At 48.5% G+C, this 26,288-nt stretch overlaps 1 protein-coding gene across 1 annotated transcript in view; it reads right to left on the minus strand.

The window, feature by feature from the left end:
- Positions 1-26,288, minus strand: part of RANBP1 (RAN binding protein 1) — a 49,478-nt gene that overhangs the window by 22,476 nt on the left and 714 nt on the right. Inside the window, exons 2-3 of the mRNA XM_073559046.1 lie at positions 16,897-17,033; positions 10,546-10,703 (exon numbers count right to left, since the gene is read on the minus strand). Of these exons, the coding sequence (XP_073415147.1) occupies positions 10,546-10,703; positions 16,897-17,033 (295 nt within the window). The remainder of the gene's footprint in view (positions 1-10,545; positions 10,704-16,896; positions 17,034-26,288) is intronic.

Consider the following 26,288-nt stretch of genomic DNA (forward strand, 5'->3'; position numbering starts at 1 on the left):
CTAAAAATGTCATCTTGTCCCGCAAAAAACGAGCCGCCATACAGTCATCAGCGAAGAAATAAAAAAAAGTTATAGCTAGCAGAATAAAGCGATGCAAAAATTATTTTTTTATATAAAATTGTTTTCATTGCATAAAAGCGCCAAAACTTAAAAAAAAACTACATAAATGCAGTATCGCTGTAATCGTACTGACCCGAAGAATAAAACTGCCTTATCAATTTTACCGCACGCGGAACTGTGTAAACGCACCCTCCAAAAGAAATTCTTGAAATGCTGGTTTTTGTTCATTCTGCATCCCAAAAATCGGAATAAAAAGCGATCAAAAAATGTCACGTGCCCGAAAATGGTACCAATAAAAACGTCAACTCGTCCCACAAAAAATAAGACCTCACATGACTCTGTGGGTCAAAATATGGAAAAAAATTATAGCTCTCAAAATGTGATGGCAAAAACTATTTTTACAATAAAAAGCGTCTTTTAGCGTGTGACAGCTGCCAAATATAAAAACTCGCTATAAATAGTAAATCAACACCCCGTTATCACCCCATTAGTTAGGGAAAAAATAAAATTAAAAAAATGTATTTATTTCCATTTTCCCATTAGGGTTAGGGCTGGAGTTAGAATTGGGGGGTTTCCACTGTTTGGGCACATCAGGTGCTCTCCAAACGCAACATGGCGTCTGATCTCAATTCCAGCCAATTCTGCGTTGAAAAAGTCAAATGGTGCTCCTTCCCTTCCAAGCTCTGCCATGTGCCCAAACAGTGTTTTACCCCCACATATAGGGTATCAGCGTACTCAGGACAAATTGCAAAACAACTTTTGGGGTCCAATTTCTCCTGTTACCCTTGGGAAAATAAAATTGGGGACTAAAAGATCATGTTTGTGGAAAAAATATGATTTTATTTTCAAGCCCGGGCGTTATAAACTGCTGTGAAGCACTGGGGGGTTCAAAGTGCTCACCACACATCTAGATAGGTTCCTTAGGGGGTCTAGTTTCCAAAATGGGTCACTTGTTGGGGGTTTCTACTGTTTAGGCACATCAGGGGCTCTCGGCGTCCGATCTCAATTCCAGCCAATTCTGTGTTGAAAAAGTCAAACGGCGCTGCTTCCATTGCGAGATCTGTCGTGCACCCAAAAAGTGGTTTACCCCCACATATAGGGTATCAGCATATTCAGGAGAAATTGCACAACAAATTTTGTGGTTCATTTTCTCTTTTAACACTTGTGAAAAAAAAAAAAAAAAAAAATTGGTTCTGAAGTAGATTTTTTTGCAAAAAAAAAAAAAAAGGTTAAGCGTTAATTTTTTCCTTCCACATTGCTTCAGTTCCTGTGAAGCATGTAAAGGGTTAATAAACTTGTTGAATTTGTTGTTTTTGAGCACCTTGAAGGGTCGAGTTTTTAGAATGGTGTCACTTTTTGGGCATTTTCTGTCATGTGCACCCCTCAAAATGACTTCAAATGTGAGGTGGTCACAAAAAAAAAAAAAAAAAAAGGCTTTGTAAATTTTGTTGTAAAAATGAGAATTCACTGGTCAACTTTTAACCTTTAACTTCCAAACCAAAAAAAAAAAAAATTTGTTTCCAAAATTGTGCTGATGTAAAGTAGACATGTGGGAAATGTTAAGAAATTTGTGTGACATATATCTCTGATTTAAGGGCATAAAAATTTAAAGTTTGAAAATTGCAAAACTTCACCATATTTCTGTTTTTATCATAAACACAAGTTATATTGAAGAAATTTTATCACTAACATGAAGTACAATACGTCACGAAAAAACAATCTCAGAATCAGCGGGATCCACTAAAGCGTTCGAGTTATAACCTCATAAAGTGACAGTGGTCAGAATTGTAACAGCCCCATCACACATAGCGATCTCGCTAGCGAGATCGCTGCTGAGTCACAAGTTTTGTGACATAACAGCGATCTCACCAGCGAGATCGCTGTGTGTGACAGCGATCAGCCCCCATGCCGGTATCGCTGTTGGAAAGCCCTGGACATTTTTTTGGTCGCTGGTCTCCCGCTGGCCAGCACGCATCGCTGCGTGTGACAGGCGGGAGACCAGCGATAAGCTGGTAACTAAGGTAAACGCAGGGTTTCTAAGCACGGCGCTGTGCTTAGAAACCCTCTGTGCACCTTAGTTACCAGTGTGCTGATGCAGGGAGCTGGTAACTAAGGTACACATCAGGTTTCTAAGGGACGCACGTCCCTTAGAAACCTGATGTGTACCTTAGTTATCAGCACACTGGTAACTAAGTACACAGCGACGCCGCGCGCTCAGCGTCGCTGGTGAAGCTGTCTGTTTGACAGCTCACCAGCGATCATGTAGCGACTCACCAGTGATCCTGACACGTTGATATCGTTGTCGGGATTGCTGGTGAGTCGCTATGTGTGACGGGGCCTTAAAAATTGGCCTGGTCATTAAGCTGCAAAATGGCTATCACTAAGGGGTTAAAACCCATTAAGAATAAAGCATTGTACTTCGGAAGTAAAACAGGATTTTTTGGGTTGCTTACCGTAAAATCTGTTTCTCGGAGCCTTCATTGGGGGACACAGACCATGGGTGTATGCTGCTGCCACTAGGAGGCTGACACTATGCACAAAAAAGGTTAGCTCCTCCTCCGCAGTGTACACCCCACCGACCGGCAGGAAGTTCCTCAGTTAGTGAGAAAGCAGTAGGAGAAGTAACAGAATAGATTGAAAACAGAACAAACAACTCAACTGTAACAAACCGACAAACATAAGAACAGGAGTTGTAGAACATGGGAGGGTGCTGTGTCCCCCAATGAAGGCTCCGAGAAACAGATTTTACGGTAAGCAACCCAAAAAAATCCTGTTTTCTCGTTCGCCTTATTGGGGGACACAGACCATGGGACGTCCCAAAGCAGTCCCTGGGGTGGGAAACAAACTTCCATCAGGCCAGTGGACTCGCCACCGCAGCCTGCAGATTCCTTCTACCTAGGCTGGCGTCCGCCGAAGCGTAGGTGTGGACCCTGTAGGATTTCACAAAGGTGTGAACCGATGACCACGTTGCAGCCTTGCAAAGCTGCAGAGCGGAAGCTCTGTGGCGCACCGCCCAGGAGGCACCCACCGCCCGGGTAGAGTGCGCTCTGATCCCTGGAGGGGCCACTCGATGCTTGACCCGGTATGCCTCCAAAATTGCCGATCTGATCCAGCGCGCAATAGTGGCCTTTGAGGCTGGGTGATGAACAGAGTGTCTGACTTCCGCAAGGAAGTCGTCCGGGCTAGATAGACTCTCAATGCCCTGACTAGGTCCAGCTTGTTGAAAGACCGCTCCCGAGGGTGAGCTGGGCTCGGGCAGAAGGATGGCAGAACAATGTCCTCATTGAGGTGAAACGAAGATACCACCTTCGGAAGAAAAGAGGGCGGAGGCCGCAGAACTACCTTGTCCTGATGAAGGACCAAAAAAGGAGAGCGGCAAGAAAGTACCGCTAATTCCGACACGCGCCGGATGGAGGTAATGGCCACCAGAAAGGCCACTTTCCAAGAAAGGAGGGAAAGGGAAACTTCCCTGAGAGGTTCAAAAGGAGGACCCTGCAGAACCTGAAGAACCAAATTAAGATCCCAAGGATCCACGGGAGCTCGGTACGGAGGAACCGTGTGAGCCACACCCTGGAGGAAGGTTTTGACCTGGGGCCGGGAGGCCAGCGTTTTCTGAAATAAAATGGACAGTGCCGAAACTTGACCCTTCAAGGAACTGAGAGCAAGCCCCGCATCCAGCCCTGCCTGAAGAAACGCTAGAATAGAAGGGAGCGAAAAAACCAAGGGCGCGATGTCATTGGCCTCACACCAGGAGAAATAGGCTTTTCCAAGTACGGTAATACATCTTCGAAGAAGAAGGCTTTCTGGCGCGGATCATGGTATGAATTACCCAATCAGAGAATCCTGCCCGTCTCAAAACCTCGGTCTCAACAGCCACGCCGTTAAATTGAGCGACCGAGAATTGGGGTGGCAAATCGGGCCTTGAGACAGCAGATCTGCCCGTCGGGAAGCTTCCAGGGGGCGTCCGCGAGAAGGTTGACAATGTCTGCGAATCAAGACCTTCTGGGCCAATTCGGAGCGATGAGGATGACTGGAATCCCCTCTGCTTTGATTTTCTTCAACAACTTGGGAAGAAGAGGCAGAGGAGGGAACAGGTAGGGGAGCACGAACTGTGACCAAGGGACGGCCAGAGCGTCGGCGCCCACTGCCAGAGGGTCCCGAGACCTGGACACGAATTGTGGGACTTTCCTGTTGAGGCGAGATGCCATGAGGTCTACATCCGGGGTTCCCCACCGACGGCAGAGCAGATGAAACACCTCCGGATGTAGGGACCATTCCCCTGCCTCGAGACCCTCGCGGCTGAGGAAATCGGCGGCCCAGTTGTCCACGCCGGGAATGTGAACCGCGGAAATCGTTGGAACAAAGGTCTCTGCCCATTGAAGAATTCTGGACACTTCCGCCAGGGCTGAGACACTCAGTGTCCCCCCTTGGCGGTTGATATACGCCACCGCTGTGGCATTGTCTGTCTGAATCCTAACAGGCAGGCCCTTGAGGCGCCTTTCCCAGTGGACGAGAGCTAGATGGATCGCCCGTATCTCTAGGACATTGATCTGCAGAGCTGATTCCTGAGTCGACCATCGACCCTGAACAGTGTGATTGCGGAACACTGCACCCCAGCCGATGAGGCTGGCGTCCGTAGTGACAATCTGCCAGTGAACGGGAAGAAAAGACCGCCCCAAGAGAATGAGGGGAGACGTCAACCACCAGTTGAGAGACCGCCTGATCCTGCAGGAAAGGCGAACCGGACGATCCAGAGACAGAGCCGACCTGTTCCACCTGGACAAAATGGCCTGCTGGAGTGGCCTGGCGTGAAATTGGGCAAAGGGAACTGCTTCTATCGCCGCCACCATCTTCCCCAGGACCCTCATGGCTGTCCTGAGGGATGGAAATTGTGTGATCTGTAATGATCGCACACCCTGCTGCAGGGAAAGAATCTTGTCTTGTGGGAGAAATACCCTTGACCGACGAGCGTCGAACAGAAGGCCCAGAAACACAAGGCGTTGAGTAGGGACCAGACAGGACTTTTCCCGGTTGACGATCCACCCAAAACTGGACAGGGTGTCTAGAACGATCGCCACACTTAGGCGGGCCTGTTGAAAGGAGGGGGCCTTGATCAGGATATCGTCGAGGTACGGAAAAAGAACGAGACCTCTGATCCTCAACAAGGCCATCAACGCCGCCATAATCTTCGTGAAGACTCTGGGAGCGGTGGCGAGCCCGAAAGGAAGCGCGACGAACTGGTAATGTTCGTGAAGAATCGCAAACCGCAGGAACTTCTGATGTCCGGGAAATATGGGCACATGTAGATAGGCATCTTGGATGTCTATGGAACCCATGATTTCATGCTCCTCCATGGAAGCAATTACCGAGCGAACTGACTCCATCCGGAAGTGGCGAAGGCGAACTCTCTTGTTGAGTAACTTGAGATCCAAGATGGGTCGAACAGTCCCGTCCTTTTTCGGCACCACAAACAGGTCTGAATAAAACCCTGTGAAGCGTTCCGATTCGGGAACGGGCACAATCACCCCGGAACTGAGAAGAGAAGCGATGGCCGAACCGAACCCCGGGACCAAGGCCGGATCCCTCGGCGGACGGGATTGTAAGAAACGATCCCGTGGAAGAGAAATGAACTCTATTTTGTATCCTGTTGATACAACCTCTCTGACCCAAGCGTCCTCTACTGAGGTGAGCCAGACGTCGCTGAAGAGAAGTCGACCTCCCAATTGGAAGGGACCCACGGGAGACCGATGGTAGTCATGCGGACGTAGACCGTCCAGATCTAGATCTGGACGGTCTTCCCTGGGAAGAGTGGGACCGCCAGGACGGAGTGGGCCTGAAGGAAACCTTCTTTCTTTCCTGACGTGCCTGTGGCCTTTGCTGGTTGGAAGGGTTTTCCGCCGTATTGAAACGGCGGAAAGACCGAAAGGGACGAAACTGACGCCTTGGAGGAGGTCTGCGAGGCTTGGAGGGGAGAAGAGAACTCGTACCTCCGGTAGCGTCCTTAATAATCTGATCCAATTGTGATCCGAAGAGACGCACTCCCTGAAAAGGCAGATTGGTCAGAGACTTTTTAGAGGACAAGTCCGCCTGCCAGGCCTTGAGCCAAATTGTACGTCGGATTGCCACGATGTTACTTGACGCCTGAACTGCGCAAGATGCGGCATCCGAGGCGGCAGAAAGCAGATAATCCCCCGCATGGGAAATCTGATTGGCGAGATCGGACAAATGCTCTGGTCGTGCCTTATCCAGAATGCCCTGCCGAAGGTCATCTGCCCAAGTGGATATGGCCTTTGCTGCCCAAGAAGAAACAAAGACTGGACATACCGCTGCTGATGCCGCTTCGAAGGCAGATTTTGCTAGAGATTCTATGATCCTATCATTAGAATCTTTTAGCGACGCCACACCTGACAGCGGAAGGACCGTATTATTAGAAAGTCTGGACACGGGAGGGTCCACCGAGGGAGAAGCGGCCCAGTTGTCCGTGAGCTCTTTAGCAAACGGGTACAGCACGCCGAGACGTTTTCCTCTTTGAAAGCGTCTGGTCGGATCTTCTCTCTCCTTTGTAAAAATCTTTCCAAACTCAGAATGGAAGGGAAACACCCTGGATGGTGTTTCCGCCCGTCTGGACGAAACCTCCTGATCTGAGGATTTCGCAGGGGCGTCAGCGATGTCAAAGGTATGGTGAATCGCGGCAATGAGGTTTTGCACCGTAACCTTCATGTTCGCATCCTGGTCCGAATCCAGCTCTAAGACCCCTTCCGATTCCGAAAGCGCTTCGCCTGACTCGGGGAGGAGGCCCGAGAGGGAGACTGCTGGGGACTATGGGGTGAGGTAGGACGAGGGGAGGACTCCGCCTGGAGGTCCTGCCTGGGCCTCTTGCGACTGCCGCTGGCTGGCTCAGATGGGACGTCCTGAGACGTGCTGGGTCCCGCCGAAGCTCCCAAGGGCAACTTGTCCAGAACGGCTACTAGGGACTGAGACACCTTGATGAGGTCTGCCACTGACTGTGATTGAGAGGAGGCCCAACCCGGCATGGGGGGCTCACTCGCCCCTGGGGCTATGGATGGCTCCTGAGCGCCGTCGGGCTGGACGCAGAGCGGGTACGATCAGACTTAGCTTTGGACATAGTGAAAAGAGAGGCAGTGCCGGCCGATTGGGGGGCAGAAGGCAGAGAAGGGTGTCAGTCCGCAGGTGCAGCTACTCACGGTCCGGTGTCCCCAAGGGTGACGCTCTCTGATCTGGCTGCAGGATGAGGCCAGGCCAATCCGGCTGAAAAAAAAAAAAGGCCCAGCGACCAAAATCCGGCAGGGAATGAGGTCCGGCTGGCAGGCTGAGAAGATGGCGACCACCAGGGAAAGGGCGCGCTGCCAGAGGGAGAAGAAGGGCGGAGCTCGCCGCAGAGATCCCCTTAGCACCGCCCGCTGTCCAATAGCAGGCTGGTGTGAGGCAAGGGGGCTGGGAAGGCCTAGGACGGGCAGGAGAGAAGCCCGCTTAGAAGAAAGGGGCAGGGGGCGTGGCCGCAACGCAGCGGTAGGCCCGAGATGAAGCCGGGGCCTAAATTAATAGCGCCGGCCGCCTGTCAGCAGGGGGTCGGCGCGGAAGACGCGCCGCAACACCGGGCCGCAACCCCGGGCCGCGTCCCTGCTTCCCACAGCCCAACCCCTGTATACCCCTGCCGGGATGAAGAAAAAAACGGGGGGGGGGGGGGGGGGGGCGCAGAACAAGGCCCGAAAGAACAGGGGCCTTCATGGATGCGGCGACCGTGGGGAGAAGTGGGCGCGCAGGCCCTACCGTGGTCACCTGGCGACCGCCTTAGGATGAAAACGCCGGGGGACCGCTAGACCGCATACTCACCCAGGCCGGGGGACACAATAAAGGTACCTGAGAATCCCACGCTGTCTGTCGTCTTTATGGAATCCACGCCTCGTTCAACCGTCAGGCTCTGGTAGGCGAGATGGTGGGAGGCGGGGGGCAAGGACCGTCCGTATAGCTGGCACGCACCTGTGCGAGGCTCCTGGTCCTGCCGCGGAGACCTATGAGGATACGGGGTGGCAGTACACGCCGTACTCATAGTCTCTTTGTGGGAGTACGGATGTGACTGTTCACTCCGTATCCCTCCGAAACCTGTAAAGGAACGACGCACGACGAGGTAGATATGGGTCTAATAAAAGACCCGTGTCCACCTCCTACTGACACTAAGCTAAACTGAGGAACTTCCTGCCGGTCGGTGGGGTGTACACTGCGGAGGAGGAGCTAACCTTTTTTTGTGCATAGTGTCAGCCTCCTAGTGGCAGCAGCATACACCCATAGTCTCCGTGTCCCCCAATAAGGCGAACGAGAAATTAAAAATATATGTACAAAGGTTTTCAGCCAGTAGGAAACCAATCACGAGACTTACCGTATTTTTCAGACCATAAGACGCATCGGACAAAAAGACACACCCCAAATTTTCAGAAGGAAAATAGGGAAAGAAAAAAATAAAATAAAATCATCAACTTGTCAAATGGGGGTCCATCTTACAGTCCAAATTCAGCTTACTGGGGGGTGGGATGATCGGCAGCGCCAGTGGAACCTGGTCACAGGTGGTGTGGCAATGAACGACTCACATCCCTGGATGGTGTGGCAAGTTTGGTGGTGCGGGGGCTCCGCCGACATTTTGTGAAAGCCTGGAGCCCCCAACACATCCACTGCGCAATGTGGTAGCCTCCGGGAAATTCCATCCCAGGTTGGTTTGGCAGTGCTCGATGGTGCAGGGGCTCCGCCAACATTTTGCAAAAGCCAGGAGGCCACACACTGCCATTGCTGCAATGCGGTGGCCTTCAGGAAAATGTTCGCAGGAGGAGCATGCACAGATTGAGATCTCTGCAAGAAATCACATTCGGCGCATGGGTTTCCTAGAGGCCACCGCATTGCAGCAATGGATGTGTGGCAGGGTGGGGGACTCCAGGCTTTCACAATCCTGGAATGGGATTTCCGGAGGCCACAGCATTGCAGTAATAGATATGTGGGGGATCCAGGTTTTTACAAAGTGTTGGTGAAGCCCCAGCACCACCCTTGCAAGAGTCAGATTATTGCCTTGCGGTGTCAAACCAACAAACACCCCCTCTTCCCAGCCCAGGGCTGGCAGAATTGCCGCCACACTCCTGGTAAGTACAGGGAGGGCCATTTATTTGGATACACCTGGGTGGGTCATTTATAAGATGGCCGCCATGGTCACCACCCATCTTGAAAAGTTTTGCCCTCCCATATACTAATGTGCCACAAACAGGAAGTTGATATCGCCAACCATTCCCATTTTATTTAGGTGTTATCCATATAAATGGCCCACCCAGGTTTAGCCATGTAAATGGCCCACCCTGTACATTTGGACTATAAGCTGCACCCTCATTTTCTCTCCGGAGTCCAGCTCAGTTCTTGGCTCTTTTCAGCAACATTGTAAAAGAGACCTGCCCTGCTAACCAGGGCTGTGGAGTCGGTAAGCCAAACTTGCGACTCCGACTCCTCAATTTCCCTTACACCGACTCCAACTCCGACTCCCACACATATTGCTTATATTTAAGTGAAAAATTTATTGTAGTACAATGTGAACCTCAGACATTTAATCATTTTTATGATCCAATAATCAAGATATTTAGATAGAACTGAATATATATTGGTGTACTACCAGGTTTTCATTCTTTCTGGTACAGATACGATATGGATAGACAGATATGGATAAATGGATAGATAGAGCAGATTTCTAATCTGCTTTTGCTATTGAAAACATTATCTATGAGCTCAAAAACCTTTCAGGTGATGCAGTTTTTTAAAAAGATGATCAGCTTTTGCAGCTGAAAAACGTATCCTCAAAAAACACAGGAAAAACACTGTGTGAATGTAGCCTTAGATCAGGAATATAACAGCCATTTATAGGACATTTCATAACTTTCCCAAACTCCTATGAAAAAATATTCAGCACATCCTGCATTGAACTACTGTACCCAATTTATTATATATTTTAGGAGTCGGAGTCGGTCCATTTTATACCGACTCCAACTCCGACTCCACCAAAATGAGCACCGACTCCACGACTCCGACTCCACAGCCCTGCTGCTAACTCACTATGCGCGAGATGGAAGTCGCTGTTATAATGAAAGTTTACGGAGCCTCAGATTTACTCGGTAAGAGTCACACAGAGTGACCTGGTGTCTCAGTAGAGTGGTGACATCATTCAGAAGACCAGAACTGGACACCGCTACGGCGACAGCAAGTATTGTTCTTCTTTTCACTACTTTCTAACAGAGGAAACCCCTGTAGTTTTTTTTTTAAACCCACAGCATGCTATGACAAATTTTATTCAGGATTTTCTGCACGGTCACCTGATTGCTGTGGAATTTAGTTTATTAGCAAAGTCAAGTAAAGGACTAGAACTTTTACCTCTGCAGCATTAAAAAAAAAAAAAAAGTTTCAGTATTCAATTTAAAAACAGTGGTCTACTTCACCTACCATAATGATTAGCACAGATTTTCAGCGTCTTATCTCTCCTCATCAAAAGGCGGATTGTTCCCTTCTCCTTGTGTTTAAGTAGTTTAACATCACCAGTGCCTCGTTCTTTCCACTCAGGGGGGTCATTTTCAGAAGCAAATCTGAACAACTTTGCTCTCCTGCAGAAAGAAACATTAAGTATGCTTGTAATTCTTAAATGCAAGCACACAAAATATATATTGATTACAATTGATAGGACACTAAAAACTGCTCTTTATGAAGCAAGTCTTGAAAGCATTCCCAAAAGAAAAGTAATCAAATTGAAAGTTAGAGGTACTTGGAATTTCATTAAATTCAATTACTTAAGTCCACAAAATAAAAAGGGGGGTTGCAATACATTGGCAGGGAAAAGCGTAGTTACTTACTGTTAACGGTATTTCTCTGAGCCCATGACGGCACCACGGAGAGAGGGGATCTGCCCCATGGGAACAGGAAACCTACAGATAAAAAGGCGGTACCTCTCTCCCGCATCAGTTGTTTTACAGAGCATTAACGGAACTTCAGCCTAATACTAACAATTTTGAGAAAAAAAACAAAATTTCTAAAATAATTAAACTGCGCAGAAGAGACCGGACCAAGTAGCGGCTCTACATATCTGCTCAATGGAGACGCCTGCTCTCTCTGCCCAGGAAGTTGCCACCGCTCTTGTGGAATGGGCTGTTATTCTGTCTGGAATGTCCTCACCCTGTGACGAGTACGACAAGGTGATGGCGTCTCTTATCCACCTCGCCAGCGTGCTCTTTGATGCCTTTCGCCCCTTCTTGGACCCTGGAAGTAGACCAAAAGAGACCTATCCTTTCTACACTCCCTGGTGGCCGCTAGGTATTCAATTAGGCATCTCCTAACATCTAATGTGTGTAACACTTCTCCCCTGTTTTTGGGATTGGGGCAAAACGAGGTGAGAGATTTCCTGGGTTCTGTGGAATCGGGATGCTACCTTCGGCAGGTAGGCTGGGCCTGTCCTAAGTACCACTCCGTCCTCTAGGATCTGAGTAAACGGAGGGAAGGCTGACAGGGCCTGGAAATCACAGATTCTGCGGGCCGATGTCAGGGCTATAAAGAGGGAGGACTTGAGTGGTATCCATTTTAGTGGAGCCTCTTGTAACGGTTCAAAGGGAGGTTTGGACAGGGCTGAGAGGACCACGTTTAGATCCCAGGGAGGAGTGTTTAGGGAAGGTATAGGTCTGGATCTACCAGCTGCCTTGATGAGCCTGGCCACCCAACGGTTCCCTGCCAAGTCATAGTTATAAATGGCCCCTAGGGCCGCCACCTGAACTTTCAATGTGCTGGTAACTAAGCCTTGCTCTAAAGCCCTTCTGCAGGAACTCTAAGATTTTTGATAGAGGTATCTCCCCACCTGCGCTGGTGTTTGATACTGAGAGGAGCTTCCTCCAGATCCTCCCGTACAGTTTAGTGGTTACCTGTTTCCTACTCCATAGGAGAGTGGACACAATTTTTGGAGAAGCCCCTGTTGCTCAACGGAGCCCTTTCAAATTCCAGGCCGTCATATGTAGGTTCTCCACCTGGGGGTGCAGTACTGGGCCCTGCGAAAGTAAGTTCAGGATATCCAGGAGGACCCACGGGTCGGAGATGGACATTCTCCTCAGCCAAGAGAACCACATCCTTCTTGGCCAGAAGGGGGCTTATTAATATTACCCTTGCCTTGTCCTCCCAAATCTTCCTCAGAACTGATGGAATTAAAGCTATTGGGAGGAAACGCATAGGCAAGGGGGAAGTGCCAGGGAATCATAAGGGCGTCCAGGGCTACCGGGTTCCCAGAGGAGCCTATGGAGCAGAAGGTTTTCACCTTCCGGTTTGTCCTGTTGGCGACTAGATCTATGCTGGGTTTCCCCCATAGCGTTGTGATCTGAGTAAAAATTTCCTGGTTAACTCCCACTCCCTGTCTTAGCTGTGTGCGACTTAGGAAGTCTGCTGTCACATTGTCTGCCCCTTTTATGTGTAGTGCCATCAGTGAGCTATTTCCCTTTGCCCACTGGAAAATTGATTTTGTCACTTCCCTTAGGGTGTGGGATCTTGTTCCCCCCTGATGGTTCAAGAAGTGACTACTGTGCGGTTGTCCGAAAACACCCTTACGTGGTGGGACCTGAGGGAGTCCAGAAAATATAGTAGGGCGAGTTTTACCGCTAAGAGCTCCTTCACATTTGAGGAGGCTGCTTCTTCGTCCTCCGTCCAGACCCCTTGTGCTACCTGGTTGTTCAAGTGAGCCCCCCATCCCCTGGGGCTTGCATCTGTGGTAAGGACTCGAGATATCGGCAATACCCAAGGGACCCCCCGTGAAAGGTTGGATGGCTCTGTCCACCATTGCAGTGAGTGGGCCGTTTCGGGTGAAATGTCTAACCGCCCTTCTAATGCCTGTTTCACACTTCCGTTTTTGTGTCCGCCAAACGGATCCGTTTCCGTTTTTTTGACGGAAACTGATGCAAACGGATCCGTTTTTTTAAAAACGGATCCGTTTTTTTGACGGATCCGCGGTAACCGTAATGGAAGTCTATGGGACAAAAAAAACGGATCCTGCAAAAAATGGCGGATCCGTTTTTTTACGGAAAACAACGGATTTTGACGGATTTGAAAAAACGGAAGTGTGAAACAGGCCTAAATCTCCGTGAAGAGAAAACTCTGCGGCCAGTATCTCCCACTGGAGATGTCTTGTATGGGCTTGGGCCCACTGCACAGCCGGGATGCAGGCTGTCATTGAGCCGAGCAGGGACATGGCTTTCCTTAGGGTACCGTTACACTTAGCGATGCACCAGCGATCCCGACAACGCTATGGATCGCTGGTGCATCGCTAAGTGGTTGCTAGCGAGCTGCCACACAGGCAGATCTCACCAGCAACATCGCTGGGGTCGGGGGTCGCTACTTACCTGTCAGATGCGGCGATCCTGACGTCCTCCCGCCCGCGTCCACGCGTCGCTTGTTGGCGCCGCAGGAAGCGCCCGACGAGAAATGATCCAGGACCTTCTCGCGCGACCAGCGATAATCAGCGGGGGAGCCGGTCGGAGGTAAGTATCACATATAGCGATAGCAATATCGCTGCTGCGTCACAAAATCGGTGACATTGCTAGCGATATTGCAGTGTGTAACGGGGGCTTTAGTATTGTCACTGTTTCATGTGTATCACTTTCCCTTCTGGGAGACGGCACCCTTGTCTGAGCAAGTCTATGGTAATGCCCAGGTACTCTTGCACTTGGCTCGGGGCCATCCCGAGATTTTGGCAGATTTAGCAACCAACCTAGATTGGTCAGTGTTTCCATAGTCCTGTTCAGCTGATCCCTGCAGTGAGAAGGGGAGTTGCCTATTACTAGAAAGTCGTCTAGGTATGGAACTATAAGTACGTCCTGCTCCCTTAAATGTGCCATGACTTCCGCTCTGATTTTTGTGAAGACTCTCAGAGCGATGGCCAGCCCGAATGGGAGAGCCTTGAATTGGTAGTGCCTTATCTCTCCCCTTACAGTGACTTCTATCCTGAGATACTGGCGGTAGTCTGTGTGTATGGAGACGTGATAGTATGCGCCTTTTAAGTCGAGTACCGTCATGTAAAAGGCTGGAAACAGCATTTTTACTGCGGATTTTATTGTTTGCATTTTGAAAGGATGGATTATCAGGCACTTGTTTAATCTTTTCAGCTTTATTATCATCCTGAATGTCCCGTCTGGCTTCCTCCTTAGGAAGATAGGGGAATAGAAGCCTTCTTTTTCCTGGTGGGGGACCTCTTGTAGCACTGATTTCTCCACCAGGGTCTGAATCTCTTGTTGAACTGCTTCTTGCTCTTCCGCTGACTGTCTCTGCACGGTCACTACAAAAGATGGTTTGGGTGAGGTGTGGAATTTTAATTTGAGGCCTGTTTTTACCAGGCTTAAGATCCAGGAACTGTTTGATATCTTTTCCCAGGCTGGGAAGAAGTGGCCCAATCTTCCTCCTAACCTGGGAGACACCTTCATTGGGGTTGTTTCTTGTCCGCTGGTTTCCCAAACATGAACCCTTTTTCCTCTCCTGTCCTCCCACTTATCCTGGGAGTTTCTAGGCAGCTTTCTCTGGATAAATTTCCTGCTCTGAAAACGTTTGAAGGGGAAATTGGACTGGTTGGGGAAAGACTTTTTTATCCCGCTTTGACAAGGATATGATCCAGCGTGGGGCCAAAAGAATTCACCTTCACAGGGAATGGAGTAAAGTTTGGATTTCGTCTGCAGGTCCCCCGTCCAGCATTTGAGCCAGAGTGCTCTCCTTGCCGCATTTGAAAATGAAGCTGCCCTGGCTGCCAGTCGGATTGAATCCACGGATGCATCCGCCAGAAAGGCCGCCGCTCCCCTCATCAATGGGACGGAGTCTAAAAATCGCTCCTCTTGGGGTTTTGTCTTTCAGATGGCCCTCCAACGGATCTAGCCACACCATTAAGGCTCTAGATGTGCATGTGGCGGCTATGGTGGGTTTCAGTCCTCCTCCGGCTGCCTCCCAGGAACCTTTTAGGAATGTTTCCGCTTTTTTGTCCATGGGGTCCTTTAATGTTCCCATATCCTCAAACGGCAGGGCGAATTTTTTCGAGGCTTTTGCTATGGCTACATCCACCTTTGGCACTTTCTCCCAATATGAACAGCTTGGGTCTTCAAAGGGATATTTCCTTTTTGGAGTCAGGAGGCCCTTTTTTCCAGCCTTTTCCTTTCTCTCTGAATTAGTGCTTGAATTTTCTCGTTCATAGGGAATGGTCTCTTTTTGTTCCAACCCGCTGAACATGTTATCCTGGATAGTTCTTTTGGGTCTGGCATCTACCAGCCCCATAGTTGTTCTAATTGCTTTTACTAAATTATCCGTTTCCTCAATAGTGAACCAGCTGCGACCCCGCTCTTCAGAGGACGAGGAGTCAGATGCTGAACTGTCCGAGTTTGATGTTGAAGGTTCACTCTCCCTATCGCTGAGGTCTGACTCAGGGTCCCTGGTCTTAGCTTTTCCTATGCTTTTTGCTTCCTCCATGGAGGGATTTAACAGTGTTTTCTACTTGGTGTTTAATTAGGGCCCTAAGGTCAGAGGCGAACCTTGGAGATTCTTTACAAATCGTGTGATCAATGCATACTTGGCAGAGCCTTTTCCCCCACCCCGTTGGAAGCTCCTCTCTACAAAGTGGGCAAATCTTGTGGTTGGCCTTCTGCGTGCACTTCTTCCCCTAAAAGAGGGCAGGCCCTAGTTACCGCTTGTACATTCACATAGTCCACTTACCCACCAGGCCGAAGGATACCGGATCTGGAGGGACCACCGGGTCTGCCGAAGCCTTGTCTTTTGGGGCCACTGCCCCACTGGACTCCTTGCTGTGCCAGGACCCAGAGCGGCTGCTGCTGTTCTGGTGACTGCAGCGGTTGCCCTTGGTGCAGTGTTGGAGGACATGTCCAGCTGCGGTTGCTCCCCTGGAGGCTCACTCATGCTTCCCGGAGATGCAGCAATCTTGTGGCTGGTGATTTTTTTTTATATATATATATATATATATATATATATATATATATATATATATATATATATATATATATATCTCCGCTCCCCTCCCGGTCACTGCTGTGGGGGGGGAAAGCGCTTTTTTTTTTGCCTCCAGGTGCATGCTGCCACTGCATCCTCTTCTCGGCACTCCGGGCTCCCAGAGACGCTTTGCGCGCACCCGGCGTCTGACATCATTCGGCACCGCCCCCTCCTCCCAACGCATACGCTCTGAAATGCCGGTCCCAGAGATGCATTGCGGCGACGTCACTAGGCCTGCGCATTACGGCGGCCCGACTCCACTGGAGACTCCCTGCGCCTGCTGCGCCGCTGTCCCTGGAGCGTTTTCCCTGGAGACTCCTGGGAGAGGCGGGCTTCAGTAGTGATTCTGCCGCCTCTCCCCCCATACACCCTGGAGGCCCGCTGACCTCCAGCGGTGGCACCTCGGGTCACCACCCCAGCCAGGACAGGGAACCCCCGCTGTCATCCTCCGGACTGGTCGGCCCCGGCATCCAACGACGGCTGGCGAGTCCGTAGGTTCCCTATGGGGACAGGAAACAAACTGATGCGGGAGAGAGGTACTGCCTTTTTATCTGTAGGTTTCTTGTCCCCGTGGGGCGGATCCCCATGTCTCCGTGATGCAGTCATGGGGGAAAGAGAAATGAAGATACCTTTCTTTTTGGGAAATATAAACAAAGCAATGGTTGCAGCAGATAAAGTTAGGTGAAAATACTACAAAAAGGCTTGAATTTTGTTTCACATTTGGTACTGAAGCTTACCAGAGGCACCATCACCCATGATTTGGGACGAGTTTACAATTAAATATCTACGTACATTTTAAATAGCTCTTCTTCATCTTCTTCAAGTGTCTTAATCTCTTGCTCTGGCAATGAGACAATTGGTTCGAAGTGAGGATCGTGATTGACTTCTTCTGTGTTGTCAACAGAAGTTTCATGCTCTTCTTTGGGGTCCTGAAATGACAAAACTCTGTCATAAAAGGGAACCTGTCAAGTCGAACATACAGTCCGATGTGTAAGCAGCTTGGAATATAGACGCAGCCAGGCAGAATTATACATAGGTTTGTTGGAAAGATTCAGTTCAACTTTTACTCTATTGAAATCCCTGGTGTTTGCATTCATGAGTCCGGTAGGCGGTCCTACTCAGTGATTGACAGCTATCTATGCAAGTGCAGTCATACAGGAAAGACGTCATATCAAAATAAGACCCCCTGCCGGACGCATCTCAATACAAACACCAGGAATTACAATAAATACAAGGTTTACGAAGACTTTTGACTAAAAAGAAAAAACGTGTTTATCAAGCTGATCAGCTTCTCCTGCTCTATAACATCCTGCCTGCAGATCAGATACCATTTTCAACATTACAAATTCCTTCAAGTCACCATCTTTGAAAAATAGAGAATACTCCATTTAAGGAAATTTGATATGAATGTGATGTCCTTATCAGACAGAAGTACCTTTATTAAAGGGCATTTCCATATGGCAGCAAGTGTCAATGACCAGCCTGCTTCTGTCAAGTTTGAAAAACCCCATTCGGCCCCAGATCTTTCCCAAGAGTTAGTTGTATAGCAAACTCTGAACGACAAGACTGCACATGATGGTGGATCTGCCATTCAGAAGCCTTGGGAGGCCGATATCTCTTGTAGGATTTTCAGCTATGTTGCCCTGCCTAGCTAGAAAATATAATCACATTTTATGACAAACACGACAATGTTGATAGCAGATTTAAACTGTGCTTTTTTTTGTATCACTTCATTGTAAGGCACACAACTCTTGTTCTATTAACTGAGCTATGTTAGGGTGTGTTTTTTGTGGTTTATATTGGTTCCAATTTCAGGTAACCTTTTCATCACTTAGTTTTAACCCCTTTCTGACATCCGACGTACTATCCCGTCCATGGGACCCGGGCCCCTATGCCCATGGACGGGATAGTACGTCGGATGTCAGAAAGGGGTTAAAACTAAGTGATGAAAAGGTTACCTGAAATTGGAACCAATATAAACCACAAAAAACACACCCTAACATAGCTCAGTTAATAGAACAAGAGTTGTGTGCCTTACAATGAAGTGATCGCGGCCGGGTGTCAGCTGATTATCACAACTGACACCCGGCACAATGTGTCAGGGGCGGTCACGGACTGCCCCGTCACGTTAACCCCTTGCACACCGCGATCAAACATGATCGCGGTGTACCGGGGGTTAAAGGGAAGCATCGGCAGGGAGGGGGCTCCCTCCGTGCTTGCCTGAGCCCCCCACGGCAGCGCAATATGCAGCGCTGCTGCGGGGGGCTCCTTTCCTCCAGGCCCCCGAATCCAAGATGGCGACAGGGGCCTTCGGGGGCCTGCAGGAAGCTGGCTTCCTCAGTGCCTGCAAAGCGCAGGCATGAGGAAGCCTTCTGCACTGCCTGTGACAGATTGCTGATCTGTCACAGTGATCTGTGATGTGACAGATCAGCGATCTGTCACAGGACAGTGATGTTCCACCTGGGACTATTTAATAAAGTTAAAAAAAAAATAAAAAAAAGTGTTAAAATAATAAAAAAAAAATAAAAAAAAAAAAATTACCAAATTAGAAAAAAAAAAAAAATTCCCCCAATAAATCCATTTTTTTTGAAAATAAATAAATAAATGTACACATATTAGGTATCGCCGTGTCCGTAACGACCCGCCCCATAAAACTGTCCCATTAGTTAACCCCTTAAAAAATAAAAAAACGAAGCAAAAAATAATGATTTATTATCATACCGCCAAACGAAAAGTGTAATAACGCGCGATCAAAAAGACGCAAATACCGTATTTTTCCAACCATAAGACGCACTTTTTTCCCCAAAAATTTTGGGGGAAAGTGGGGGGTGCGTCTTATGGTCGCAATACAAGAAACTAACCTAGCTGGTGGCAGCGGGCGGGGCTCTGCGGTGCGGTGGTGGCAGCGGGCGGCCCTCTGCGGTGCGGTGGTGGCAGCGGGCGGCGGCTCCGCCGGCATTTCTTCGCACCCCGGAGGCCCCCGCACATCCCTTGCTGGCCGCCATGTTGCGGTGGCCTCCGGGAGCATGGACGCCGGAAAGATGGCCGCCGGTCCGGGGACGGCGCATGCGCGGCTTCAGATCTCGTCCCGAGATCTCGGGGGACGCGATTCGAGATCTCGTCTCCCGAGATCTCGGGACGAGATCTGAAGCCGCGCATGCTCCGTCCCCGGACCGGCGTCCATCTTTCCGGCGTCCATGCTCCCGGAGGCCACCGCAACATGGCGGCGGCCAGCAAGGGATGATGTGCGGGGGCCTCCGGGGTGCGAAGAAATGCCGGCGGAGCCGCCGCCCCTGCACCGGAGCACTGCCCGCTGCCACCACCGCACCGCAGAGGGCCGCCCGCTGCCACCACCGCAGAGCCCACCTGCCCCAGCCCAGCTGCCCCTACCCCAGCACAGCTGCCCCAGCACAACCAACCTGCCCCAGCACAGAGCCGCCCGCTGCCACCACCGCAGAGCCTACCTGCCCCAGCGCAGCTGCCCCTACCCCAGCACAGCTGCCCCAGCACAACCAACTTGCCCCAGCACAGAGCCGCCACCGCACGAGCCTGGACCACTGAATGACCCCTGTGACTACTTCTCCACCTGTGCCGGATCCCTTCCCAGGTAAGCTGAATTTGGACTGTAAGACGGACCCCCATTTGACACATTATTTTTTCCCTATTTTCCTTCTGAAAATTGGGGTGCATCTTATGGTCCAGTGCGTCTTATAGTCCGAAAAATACGGTAAATATCCATGGTACCGCTGAAAACGTCATCTTGTCCCGCAAAAAACGAGCCGCCACACAGCATCATCAGCGGAAAAATAAAAAAAGTTATAGCTCACAGAATAAAGCGATGCAAAAATAATTATTTTTTTATATAAAATAGTTTTCATTGCATAAAACCGACAAAACAAAAAAACGACCTAAATGAGGTATCGCTGTAACCGTACTGACCCGAAGAATAAAACCGCTTTATCAATTTTACCGCACGCAGAACGGTGTAAACGCACCCCCCCAAAAGAAATTCATGAAACGCTGGTTTTTGTTCATTCTGCGTCCCAAAAATCGGAATAAACAGCGATAAAATGTCACGTGCCGGAAAATGGTACCAATAAAAACGTCAACTCGTCCCGCAAAAAATAAGACCTCACATGACTCTGTGTGTCAAAATACGGAAAAATTATAGCTCTCAATATGTGGTGATGCAAAAACTATTTTTACAATAAAAAGCGTCTTTTAGCGTGCGACAGCTGCCAAACATAAAAACCGCCATAAATAGTAAATCAAACCCCCCGTTATCACCCCCTTAGTTAGGGAAAAATAAAATAAAAAAAATGTATTTATTTCCATTTTTCCATTAGGGTTAGGGCTAGGGCTGAGATTAGGGTTAGGGGTGTGTTGGGGTTCGGGTTGGTGTTAGAATTGGGGGTTTCCACCGTTTGGGCACATCAGGGGCTCTCCAAATGCATCATGGCGTCTGATCTCAATTCCAGCCAATTCTGAGTTGAAAAAGTCAAATGGTGCTCCTTCCCTTCCAAGCTCTGCCATGCGCCCAAACAGTGTTTTACCCTCACATGTAGGGTATCAGCCTACTCAGGACAAATTGCAAAACAATTTTTGGGGTCCAATTTCTCCTGTTACCCTTAGGAAAATAAATTGGGGGCAAAAATATCATTTTTGTGGAAAAAAATGATTTTATTTTCACGTCCGAGTGTTATAAACTTCTGTGAAGCACTTGGGGGTTCAAAGTGCTCACCACATCTAGATAAGTTCCGTGGGGGGGTCTAGTGTCCAAAATGGGGTCACTTATGGGGAGTTTCAATAGTTTAGGTACATTAGGGGCTCTCCAAAGGCAACATGACACCCGCAGACCATTCCATCAAAGTCTGCATTCCAAAACGTCACTACTTCCCTTCCGAGCCCTGACGTGTGTCCATACAGTAGTTTTATCCCAAATATGGGGTGTCAGCGTACTCAGGACAAATTGGACAACAACTTTTGGGGTTCAATTTCTCCTGTTACCCTTGGGAAAATAAAAAAAATTGGGGACTAATTGATCATGTTTGTGGAAAAAATACGATTTTTTTATTTAACATGCCCTGGCATTATAAACTTCTGTGAAGCCCTTGGGGGTTCAAAGTGCTCACCTCACATCTAGGTAAGTTCCTTAGGGGGTCTAATTTTCAAAATGGGGTCATTTGTGGGGGGTTTCCACTGTTTCGGTACATTAGGGTGTTATGATTGAGTGACCGTAGGAGGCAGACACAAAAATAGAAGCTACGTCCAGAAAACCAGAGGAGCTGGCAACTATCCGATTGCAGACCCCTGAACCTATCAACACAACTAGCAGTAGCCGTGGGGGGTACCTACGGTGCCCTAGACCCCTCGGACACAGCCGGAGAACTATATAGCCTAAAGATAGAAAGGGAAATCTAAACTGCCCCAGAGCAGACCCCAAAGTAAAAGGCAGCCCCCAACATATAATGACGGTGAAGCAAGATGAAAAAACACTGACACAGATAGATGGCTGAGCAAACGTTGGGGCCCAATCTAATCTAAACAGGAAAGGAAAGGAAAGCTGCTGTCTGCAATCGGCAAAAAACCCTATCAAAAACATAGGCCAGCAAGCTGAAATGGAAAAAGACCCTGAAGCAACTAAGCTTCAAAACTAAATCAGCACTCTGGTGTTTTTCAGGAGACAGAGCTAAGGAGTTCAGCTCACCCCAGCAGGGAATGGCTGAAATCCAGAAGAAACAAAGCAAGACAAATGCAAAAAGCAAGGAAGAAAACTTAGCTTTAGCAGAGCAGGAATTCAGACTGGACTCCAAGGATACCACAGAGAAATCACCCGCAGGGAGAATGGGCGTAGGCAGCCTTATATCCAGTCTGTGACTCCACTCAGCCAGTCATCATCATTAATCTCAGGTGTCTGATAATCAGACTCACTACCTCTCCTAACCAGAAGAGGGAGTTCCTCGGGCCTCAGTGATGAAGGGGAGAATGAACTCACAACATTAGGGGCTCTCCAGAGGCAACATGACACCCACAGACCATTCCATCAAAGTCTGCATTCCAAAACGTCACTACTTCCCTTCCGAGCCCCGACGTGTGCCCATACAGTAGTTTTCTCCCACATATTGGGTATCAGCATACTCAGGACAAATTGGACAACAACTTTTGGGGTCCAGTTTCTCCTGGTACCCTTGGGAAAATAAAAAAAAAGGTGACTAAAAGATCATGTTTGTGGAAAAAATACGAATTTTTTATTTTCACGCCCGGGCGTTATAAACTTCTGTGAAGCACTGGGGGGTTCAAAGTGCTCACCACACATCTAGATAAGTTCCTTAGGGGGTCTAGTTTCCAAAATGCAGTCATTTGTGGGGGGTTTCCACTGTTTTGGTACATCAGGAGTTTTCCAAACGCGACATGGTGTCCGATCTCAATTCCAGCCAAAAACGTCAAATGGCGCTGCTTCCCGTCCGAGCTCTGCCATGCGCCCAAATAGTGGTTTACCCCCACATGTGGGGTATCAGCGTATTCAGGACAAATTGCACAATAACTTTTAGGGTCCTGTTACCCTTGGAAAAATAAGAATTGAGGGTGAAAAGATCATTTTTGTGGAAAAAATATAATTTTTTAATTGTACCGCTGTACGTTATAAACTTCTGAAAAAGCCCTTGTGGGTTCAAAGTTCTCACCACATATCTAGATAAGTTCCTTGGGGGGGTCTAGTTTCCAAAATGGGATCACTTGTAGGGGGTTTCCACTGTTTAGGTACATCAGGGACTCTCCAAAACGTGACATGGCGTCCAATCTGAATTCCAGCCAATTTTGCATTGAAAAAGTCAAACGGCGCTCCTTCCATTCTGAGCTCTGCGTTCCCCCCCACATATCAGGTATCAGCGTACTCAGGACAAATTGCACAATAACTTTTGCAGTCCAATTTCTCCTGTTACCCTTGGTAAAATAAAAAAATTGAACCTGAAGTATTTTTTTTATGAAAAGTTAGATGTTAATTTTTTTTTAAATATTCAAAAAAATTCCTGTAAAGGGTTAATAAACTTCTTGAATGTGGTTTTGAGCACCTTAAGGGGGTGCAGTTTTTAGAATGGTGTCACTTTTGGGTATTTTCTATCATATAGACCCCTCAAAGTGGCTTCAAATGTGATGTGGTCCTAAAAATAAAATGGTGTTGTAAAAATGAGAAATCGCTGGTCAACTTTTAACCCTTATAACTTCCTAACAAAAAATTTTTGGTTCCAAAATTGTGCTGATGTAAAGTAAACATGTGGGAAATGTTAGTTATCAAGTTTATTGTGTGCCGTATCTCTGTGATTTAAGGGCATAAAAATTCAAAGTTGGAAAATTGCGAAATTTTCAAAATTTTTGCCAAATTTCCGTTTTTCTCACAAATAAACGCAAGTTATTTGAATGAAATTTTACCACTAACATGAAGTACAATATGTCACGAGAAAACAACGTCAGAATCACCGGGATCCATGGAAGCGTTCCAGAGTTATGACGTCATAAAGGTACAGTGGTCAGAATTGTAAAAATTGGCCTGGTCATGAACGTGCAAACCACCCTTGGGGGTGAAGGGGTTAAAGGGGGGAGGGGGATAGTTAATGGGCACCAATCTGGCATTTTATGTTTGTATTATATTTCCTGCATGGGATAGAATTCTCGCTTTCATAAAAAGAAACAATCATCAGTAGAAAGTATCTATGCGCACAGATAGCTTCTAGCTGAAATAAATGGTCCCACTATGCCCATATTGAGAGAGGTCTAAGGGTAAATGTCCACAAGTGGCATTTTACCTGCTTTTTGTGCAAATTGTCTTCTGGGCTTTACAGTACCAGTAATGTCTGAGATTTCAGCAATCTCATGCACACGGCTTGGTTTTTTGTCCCCAGTATATTGTGCTTTGCTTGGTTTTTGTAGAATAGAGCATGTCACGTTCAGCGTTTTTCCAGCCACTGAAAGTAACGGGTGGTGAAAAAAAAAAAAATATCTATCTATGCAGATATCAGGTTTTGCTGTGTTTTTGTGCCAAAACCTTATGAGAAAATGAACTCAAAATACATCTTCGTCTTGGTGACTTGTCTTCAGTGACATCATGTCGTACATGGCCACTGCAGCCAATCACTGAGCCCAGCGGTGGTGCATGTGGGCAAAGCGCAAGTCCACACAGGTCAGTGATCGACTGCAACGGTTCTGTGCACATGTGGCAAGATAACACTGCAGGGACTATTTATTATTATTTATTTAGCGCCATTAATTCCATGGTGCTGTACATGAGAAGGGGTTACATACTAAGTTATAGATATCGTTAACAAATTTACAATGACAGAATGGTACAGAGGGGAGGGGACCCTGTCCTTGCGGACTTACATTCTACGGAATAGTGGGGAAGAGACAGAAGGTCGGGGGTGCAGCAGCTCTGGTGGTGATGAGGCGGCAGCTCAGGCAGAGGTGAGGCAGCAGAATGGTCATTGCAGGCTGTAAGCTTTCCTGAAAAGATGGGTTTTCAGGTTCCATTTGAAGGATCCGAGGATGGTGGATAATCGGACGTGTTGAGGCATGGCATTCCAGAGGATGGGGGCTATTCGGGAGAAACCTTGGAGGCAGTTGTGTGAGGAACGAATAAGTGTGGATGAGAGTAGGAGGTCTTGGGAGGATCAAAGATTACGTGAGGGAAGATATTTGGAGATTAGTTCAGAGATATAGGGAGGGGAAAGGTTGTGGATGGCTTTGTAGGCCAGTGTTAGTAGGTTGAACTGGATTCGTTGGGGAATTGTGAGCCAAAGGAGGAATTTGCAGAGGGGGGAGACAGGGGAGTAGCGAGCAGAGAGGTGGGTTAGTCGGGCAGCAGCACTGAGGACCGACTGGAGTGGTGCAGAGAGTTAGCAGGGAGGCCACAGAGGAGTGTTGCAGTAGTCAACGCGGGAGATGATAAGGGCATGTACAAGAGTTTTAGTAGATTGAGGAAGGGACGGATTCTGGAAATGTTTTTGAGTTGGAGGCGACAGGAGGTGGCAAGAGATTGGACGTGTGGTTTAAAGGACAGGGCAGAGTCGAGAGTTACTCCGAGGCAGCGGATTTCACGTGCTGGAGAGCGTGATGCCGATTAACATAATAGATAGATCGGGTAGGGAAGATACGAGAGATGGAGGAAAGGTAATGAGTTCAGTTTTGTCTACATTGAGTTTTAGGAAGCGAGAGGTGAAAAAGGGAGGATATGGCTGATAGACACTCCGGGATTCTGGACAGCAGATAGGTGACATCTGGGTCAGAGAGGAAAATCTGAGAGTCATCTGCATACAGGTGGTACTGGAAGCCATGGGACTTTGAGTTGTCCTAGGCCAAAAGTATAGATGGAAAAAAGAAGGGGCCCCAGGACAGAGCCTTGGGGGACTTCAACAGAGGGGGGGCGGGATGAGGAGGTAGTGTGGGAAACGCTGAATGTGCGGTCAGAAAGGTATGAGGAAATCCAGGACAGGGCAAGTTCTTTGATGCCAAGGGAAGAAAGAATCTGTAGCAGTAGGAAGTGGTCAACTGTGTCAAAGGCAGAGGACAGGTCAAGAAGGAGGAGGATGGAGAACTGTTTGTTAGCTTTGGCTGTGAGTAAGTCATAAGTAATTTTGGTCAGGGCAGTTTCAGTGGAGTGGTGGGGGCGGAAGCCAGATTGCAGGATGTCAAGGAGGGAGTTAGATGAGAGGTGGGAGGAGAGTTGAGCATGGACATGCTGTTCGAGGAGTTTGGAAGCAAACGGGAGCAGTGTTATGGGGCGATAGCTGGGCATAGCAGTTGGATCAAGGTTTGATTTTTTGAGGATGGGTGTTATGGTGGCATGTTTGAAGGCAGAGGGGAAGGTACCAGAAGTTAGGGATAGGTTGAAGAGATGGGTTAGGGCTGGAATGATCATGTTAGTGAGGTTGGGGAGCAGGTGGGAAGGGATGGGGTCAAGTGCACAGGTGGTGAGGCGTGATTTGGAAAGGAGATTAGTAAGTTCTCCTTCAGTGATGTTGGAGAGGGAGGTTATTAGGGAAGGGCAGAGGTCTGGCATGTGGAGCGGTTGGGGTGGTGGAACTGTAAAGGTTTGCCTTGTTTGGGCAATCTTGTTTTTGAAGTAGGTGGCAAAGTCCTCAGCAGAGATGAGGGGAGTTGGAGGTGGCAGTGGTGGGCGGAGGAGAGTTGAA

This window comes from Dendrobates tinctorius, unplaced genomic scaffold, assembly GCF_039654945.1.
Source record: "Dendrobates tinctorius isolate UK_male_01 unplaced genomic scaffold, ASM3965494v1 ptg000265l, whole genome shotgun sequence".
Classification (NCBI taxonomy): Eukaryota; Metazoa; Chordata; class Amphibia; order Anura; family Dendrobatidae; genus Dendrobates; species Dendrobates tinctorius.